Source organism: Oncorhynchus clarkii, chromosome 12 (assembly GCF_045791955.1).
Source record: "Oncorhynchus clarkii lewisi isolate Uvic-CL-2024 chromosome 12, UVic_Ocla_1.0, whole genome shotgun sequence".
Lineage (NCBI taxonomy): Eukaryota > Metazoa > Chordata > Actinopteri > Salmoniformes > Salmonidae > Oncorhynchus > Oncorhynchus clarkii.
In genome coordinates this window covers 6,205,198-6,212,697 of record NC_092158.1, presented here as the reverse complement: position 1 = coordinate 6,212,697, position 7,500 = coordinate 6,205,198, and the positions used below count along the sequence as shown (strand labels likewise).

Sequence of the window (7,500 nt, the reverse complement as noted above, 5' to 3'; positions counted from 1 at the left end):
ACCTCAGGAGGCTGAAGAAATTTGGCTTGGCCCTTAAGACCCTCACAAACTTTTACAGATCCACCATGGAGAGCATCCTGTCTGTATCACACTGCCTGGTACGGCAATTGTACCGTCCTCATCCATGGGACTCTCCAGAGGGTGGTGCGGTCTGCCCAACACATCACTGGGGGCAAACTAACTGCCCCCCAGGACACCTATAGCACCCGATGTCACAGGAAGGACAAAAAGATCATCAAGGACCTCAGCCACCCGAGTCACGACCTGTTCATTTCATAAGTACAGTGACATTCAGAAAGTATTCAGATCTTTTGACTGTTCCACATTTTGTTACATTACAGCCTTATTCTAAAATGTATAAAATAGTTTTTTCCCCCTCATCAATCTACAGACAATACCCCATAATGACATCACAATACCCCATAATGACATCACAATACCCCATAATGACATCACAATACCCCATAATGACATCACAATACCCCATAAAGAGTTTTTTTTAGAAATTTTTGCAAGAGGTTTTAAAAATAAAAAACAGAAAAAATACCTAATTTGAGATCAATTGATCATCTCCAGGTTTTCATCAAGGATCTCTCTGTACTTTGCTTCGTTCTTTTTCCCTCCATCCTGACTAGTCTCCCAGTCCCTGCCACTGAAAAACATCCCCACAGCATGATGCTGCCAACACCATGCTTCACTGTAGGGATGGTGCCAGGTTTCCTCCAGATGTGACTCTTGGCATTCAGGCCAAAGAGTTCAATCTTGGTTTCATCAGATCAGAGAATTGTGTTTCTCATTGTCTGAGAGTGGCCAGACAGGTGCCTTTTGGCAAACTCCAAGCAGGCTGTCATGTGCCTTTTACTGAGGAGTGGCTTCTATCTGTCCACTCTGAACTTACAATGGCTAGCCCCAAGTCGTTATATATAAAAAATAAAATAAAATGGTCCATTTTGCTATTTGCCTCATGACTCCTGCATACTTCGCTGACTACAAACTTTCTTCACCCAACCGTGGTACCGACTATGTTTGTTCCCACACTCGGGACTCGGACTCTCTATTGGTTACACAGACTTTTGGCCTCCCATCCTATTCTAACCACCTCTCACCAGTTTGTATTCATGTTACCTGATGAAATTGCGGTACAACATGATCTTGTTGCCATCTGATGCACATTCAGATGTCATATATCAGCACTGCAGAGCTCTCCCTGTCATCTGCCATGCCTTGATTGTATTACAGCTGATGATATCTGGAAATGTGCATGTACACCCTGGCCCATCTACTGTTGCTAGCCCCAAATCTGACTTGTGCTCTGATATCTGCTTCACTGATTTCTGCTCTCATAAAAGCCTGGGTTTTCTGCACGTTAACACTAGAAGTTTATTACCTAAAATGGATCAATTGAAAGTGTGGGTTCACAGCTCCAATCCAGATGTGTTGGTCATTACTGAGACGTGGTTCAAAAAGAGGGTTTTGAATACTGATGTTAACCTTTCTGGTTATAACCTTTTTCGGCAAGACAGATCTTCCAAAGGTGGGGGGAGTGGCAATCTTTACCAAGGATCACCTTCAGTGCTGTCTGTCCCCAAACAATTTGATTTGCTGGTTTTAAGCATTAAACTTTCAAATAGCTCTTTGTTGACTGTTGTTAGGTGCTATCGTCCTCCATCTGCACCGGCCTGTACCCTACCTGCCCTAAGTTCTCTCCTGGCCCCTTACACTAAGTCTGAATTCATCCTAGGTGACCTAAACTGGGACATGCTTAAACCACCTGACCAAGTCCTAAAGCAATGGGACTCCCTAAATCTTTCTTAGAACATTACCAATCCCACAAGGTTTGACTCCAAACACCCATAAAAGGATACTCTCCTCGATGTTATCCTTACAAATAATCCTGATAGGTATCAGTCTGGTGTTTTCTGTAATGACTTTAGTGATCACTGTTTTACAGCCTGTGTTCGTAATGGCTGCTCAGTGAAACGATCTGTCCTGATTTGTCATAGACGCTTGCTAAAAAACTTTAATGAACATGAACTTGCCTGTGTAAAATGGTATAGAATCAGCTTGATCCCTTCTGTCGAAGACACTTGAACCTTATTTTTTGATATTTTCAGTGGTATTGTTAACAAACACAGCCCTATAAAGAAAATGAGAATTAAAAACAGGATCAGTCCCTGGTTCGACCTTGATCTGGCAGAGTTACTACACCTCAAGAATTGCATTTGGCGAAAGGCTCGGCACACATGTACTCAGGCTGACTGGCTCTCGTTAAGGTAAATGAGAAATAAGTTCACTCAGGTGATCCGGAAGGCCAAAGGTAGTTACTTTAAGGAGCAGTTCTCTCTCTGTGGGCCGAAGAAGTTCTGGAAAACGGTTAAAGACCTGGAGAATAAACCCTCCTCCTCACAGATGCCCATGTCCCTTAATGTTGATGATGTGGTTGTTACTGACAAGAAGCACATGGCTGAGCTCTTTAATCACCACTTCATTAAGTCAGGATTCCTATTTGACTCAGCCATGCCTCCTCGCCGTCCAACATTTCCTCAACTCCCACCCTTTCTTATGCGACTAGCCCCGATGCTCCTCCCTCTTTTTCCCCTGCCCCGCTACAAAGTTTCTCCCTGCAGGCAGTCACTGAGTCCGAGGTGCTAAAGGAGCTCCTGAAACTTGACCCCAAAAAAACATATTGGGTCAGATAGTTTAGACCATTTCTTCTTTAAGGTTGCTGCCCCTATCATCACCAAGCCTATCTGTCATGCTCTGACCTTAGTTCCAGATCCATCCTACCCAAGCTAGATTACAGAGACACAATTTATAGATGGGCAGGTAAGGGTGCTCTCGAGCGGCTAGATGTTCTTTACCATTCGGCCATCAGATTTGCCACCAATGCTCCTTATAGGACACATCGCTGCACTCTATACTCCTCTGTAAACTGGTCATCTCTGTATACCCGTCACAAGACCCACTGGTTGATGCTTATTTATAAAACCCCCTCTCTCTCTCTCTCTCTCTCTCTCTCTCTCTCCAGAGCTACTGTCATCTCTACTCTCCCCCACCCGGCAGTAGCCACTGTCATCTCTACTCTCACTATCTGGCAGTAGCTACTGTCATCTCTACTCTCCCTATTGTCAACTCTACTCTCCCTACCTGTCAGTAGCTGCTGTCATCTCTACTCTCACTACCTGGTAGTAGCTACTGTCATCTCTACTCTCACTACTGTCATCTCTACTCTCACTAACTGACAGTAGCTACTGTCATCTCTACTCTCACTACTGTCATCTCTACTCTCCCTACTGTCATCTCTACTCTCACTACCTGACAGTAGCTACTGCCATCTCTACTCTCACTACTGTCATCTCTACTCTCCCTACTGTCATCTCTACTCTCACTACTTTCATCTCTACTTTCACTACCTGACAGTAGCTACTGTCATCTCTACTCTCCGATACTGTCATCTCTACTCTCACTACTTTCATCTCTACTTTCACTACCTGGCAGTAGCTACTGTCATCTCTACTCTCCCTACTGTCATATCTACTCTCACTACCTGACAGTAGCTACTGTCATCTCTACTCTCACTACTGTCATCTCTACTCTCCCTACTGTCATCTCTACTCTCCCTACCTGGCAGTAGTTACTGTCATCTCTACTCTCACTACTGTCATCTCTACTCTCCCTACTGTCATCTCTACTCTCCCTACTGTCATCTCTACTCTCCCTACCTGGCAGTAGCTACTGTCATCTCTACTCTCCCTACTTGGCAGTAGCTAATGTCATCTCTACTCTCCCTACTGTCATCTCTACTCTCCCTACTGTCATCTCTACTCTCACTACCTGGCAGTAGCTACTGTCATCTCTCTTCTGACCATCCTACCCATGCTAGACTAAGGAGACGTAATATATAGATTGGCAGGTAAGGGTGCTCTCGAGCGGCTAGATGTTCTTTACCATTCGGCCATCAGATTTGCCACCAATGCTCCTTATAGAACATATCACTGCACTCTATGCTCCTCTGTAAACTGGTAATCTCTGCCTCCACATTCAACACCTGTTCTGACAATCACATTTTGTTAAAGGTCCCCAAAACACACACATCCCTGGGTCGCTCGTCTTTTCAGTTTGCTGCAGCTAGCGGCTGCAGCTAGTTTTTATCTCAATCTCTTCATTCAAAGACTCAATCATGGACACGCTTACTGACAGTTGTGGCTGCTTCGTGTGATGTGTTGTTCTATCTACCTTCTTTACCTTTGTACTGTTGACTGTGATAATGTTTGCACCATGTTGTGCTGCTACCATGTTTTGTTCTGCTACCATGTTGTGTTGCTACCATGTTGTGCTGCTACCATGTTGTTCTGCTACCATGTTTTGCGCTGCTACCATGTTGGGCTGCTACCATGTTGTTCTGCTACCATGTTTTGCGCTGCTACCATGTTGGGTCTGCTACCATGTTTTGTTCTGCTACCATGTTGGGCTGCTACCATGTTTTGTGCTTGCTACCATGTTGTGCTGCTACCATGTTGGGCTGCTACCATGTGTTGTTCTGCTACCATGTTTTGTTCTGCTACCATGTTGTGCTGCTACCACATTGTGCTGCTACCATGTTGGGCTGCTACCATGTTTTGTGCTTGCTACCATGTTGGGCTGCTACCATGTTGTGCTGCTACCATGTTGTGCTGCTACCATCTTGTTGTTATTTTGTGCTGCTACCATGTTTTGTGCTGCTACCATGTTGGGCTGCTACCATGTTTTGTGCTGCTACCATGTTGGGCTTCTACCATGTTGTGCTGCTACCATCTTGTTGTTATGTTGTTCTGCTAGCATGTTTTGTGTTGCTACCATGTTTTGTTCTGCTACCATGTTTTGCGCTGCTACCATGTAATTCTTCTACCATGTTTTGCGCTGCTACCAAGTTGTTCTGCTACCATGTTTTGTGCTGTTACCATGTTGTGCTGCTACCATGTGGTGCTGCTACCATGTTGGACTGCTACCATGTTGGGCTTCTACCATGTTGGGCTGCTACCATGTTGTGCTGCTACCATGTTGTGCTTCTACCGTCTTGTTGTTATGTTGTGTTGCTACCATGCCGTGTTGTCATGTGTTGCTGCCTTGCTATGTTGTCGTCTTAGGTCTCCCTTTATTTAGTGTTGTCTCTCTTGTTGTAAAATGTGTTTTGTCCTATATATATATTGTTTTTTATTTAAAAAATGTTTATACCAGGTCCACGTCCAAGCAGGAGGCCTTTTTCCTTTTGGTAGGCCGTCAGTGTAAATAAGAATTTGTTCTTGTCTAGTTAAATAAAGGTAAATAAATAAATAAAACAGATCCCATCCTGTCAGAATAGAACTACAGATCCCATCCTGTCAGAATAGAACTAACAGGTTCCATCCTGTCAGAATAGAACTACAGATCCTATCCTGTCAGAATAGAACTACAGATCCCATCCTGTCAGAATAGAACTACAGATCCCATCCTGTCAGAATAGAACTACAGCTTCCATCCTGTCAGAATAGAACTACAGATCCCATCCTGTCAGAGTAGAACTACAGGTTCCATCCTGTCAGAATGGAACTACAGATCCCATCCTGTCAGAGTAGAACTACAGGTTCCTTTCTGTCAGAGTAGAACTAGAGATCTCATCCTGTCAGAGTAGAACTACAGATCCCATCCTGTCAGAGTAGAACTAGAGATCCCATCCTGTCAGAGTAGAACTAGAGATCCCATCCTATGAGAATAGGACTACTGATCCCATCCTGTCAGAGTAGAACTACAGATCCCATCCTGTCAGAGTAGAACTACAGGTTCCAACCTGTCAGAGTAGAACTACAGATCCCATAAAGGTTAAATAAGATAAATAAACACATAAAGGTCTGATTGGTGGAGTGGTTGTCCTTCTGGAAGGTTCTCCCATCTCCACAGAGGAACTCTGGAGCTCTGTCAGAGTGACCATCAGGTTCTTGGTCACCTCCCTGACCAAGGCCCTTCTCCCCGGATTGCTCAGTTTAGCCATGCGGCCAGCTCTAGGAAGAGTCTTGGTGGTTCAGAACTTCTTCCATTTAAGAATGATGGAGGCCACTGTGTTCTTGGGGAGCTTCAATGCTGCAGACATTTTTTTGGTACCCTTCACCAGATCTGTGCCTCGACACAATCCTGTCTCGGAGTTCTACGGACAATTTCTTCAACCTCGTGGCTTGGTCTTTGCTCTGACATGCACTGTCAACTGTGGGACCTTTATATAGACAGGTGTGCACCTTTCCATGTCCAATCAATAGAATTGACCACAGGCGGACTCCAATGAAGTTGTATAAACATCTCAAGGAGGATAAATGGAAACAGGACACACCTGAGCTCAATTCCGGGTCTCATAGCAAAGGGTCTGAATAGTTATGTATTCGCATAACTATTCATTTGCAAAATTAAAAAAAAAAACATGTTTTCGCTTTGTCATTATTGTGTATGGATTGATGAGAAATTATTTTTTACAAAATGTGGAAAAAGTCAAGGGGTCTGAATACTGTATAGATAGTAGTGTATTTCTTAATTCCATTATTTTCCTTTTAGATGTGTGCGTATTGTTAGATATTACTACACTGCTGGAGCTAGAAACATAAGCATTTCGCTACACCCACAATAACATCTGCTAAATATGTGTACGTGACCAATAAACATTGGATTTATTAAAGACAAACAATATTTCTGAAAACAGGTTTCCAAAAATAGAATAATGCAACAAAAATATAACCCTACCAATTTAAATTTCTTGCGACAGAATTTCAACATAAATGAAAAATAACTGAAGTAGAAAACCAGCCGTGAGCCAAGAGACACACACAAGCCCACAGACTAACACACAACCCATGACCTTACCTTGAACTTCCCGCTAGTAGAGTAGCTGGTCTTCCACTTGACGGAGTAGTAGCGAACCTCAGTGGTCTTCTGGTTCTTGGTCATGGAGTTGTCTGCCCAGCTGACCCTGACTGAGTCTGGGGTCAGGGCCACGGCCTGGACACCTACTGGGGGGATCATGGGGGTGGACGTATCTGGCATGGGAGTAGGATATTTATCAAACAGATGGAACAGATCGTCGTCTGACGGATCAATGGAGTCTGGATGTGGAGTAGTTAGGACATGCAACGTTCCATGCAACAAACAGCCATGGAGCAGCGAATGAAGAGTTAGTGAAGGGTGAGTGAAGGGATAGTGAAGGGATAGTGAAGGGTTAGTGAAGGGATAGTGAAGGGTTAGTGAAGGGTTAGTGAAGGGTTAGTGAAGGGATAGTGAAGGGATAGTGAAGGGTGAGTGAAGGGTGAGTGAAGGGTGAGTGAAGGGATAGTGAAGGGATAGTGAAGGGATAGTGAAGGATTAGTGAAGGGATAGTGAAGGGTTAGTGAAGGGTTAGTGAAGGATTAGTGAAGGGATAGTGAAGGGTTAGTGAAGGGTTAGTGAAGGGTTAATGAAGGGATAGTGAAGGATTAGTGAAGGGATAGTGAAGGGATAGTGAAG

General features: G+C 44.1%; 1 protein-coding gene across 1 annotated transcript in view; it reads right to left on the bottom strand.

The window, feature by feature from the left end:
- Positions 1-7,500, bottom strand: part of LOC139421816 (netrin receptor DCC-like) — a 224,359-nt gene that overhangs the window by 114,616 nt on the left and 102,243 nt on the right. Inside the window, exon 11 of the mRNA XM_071172937.1 lies at positions 6,865-7,037. Coding sequence (XP_071029038.1) covers positions 6,865-7,037 — 173 coding nt within the window. The remainder of the gene's footprint in view (positions 1-6,864; positions 7,038-7,500) is intronic.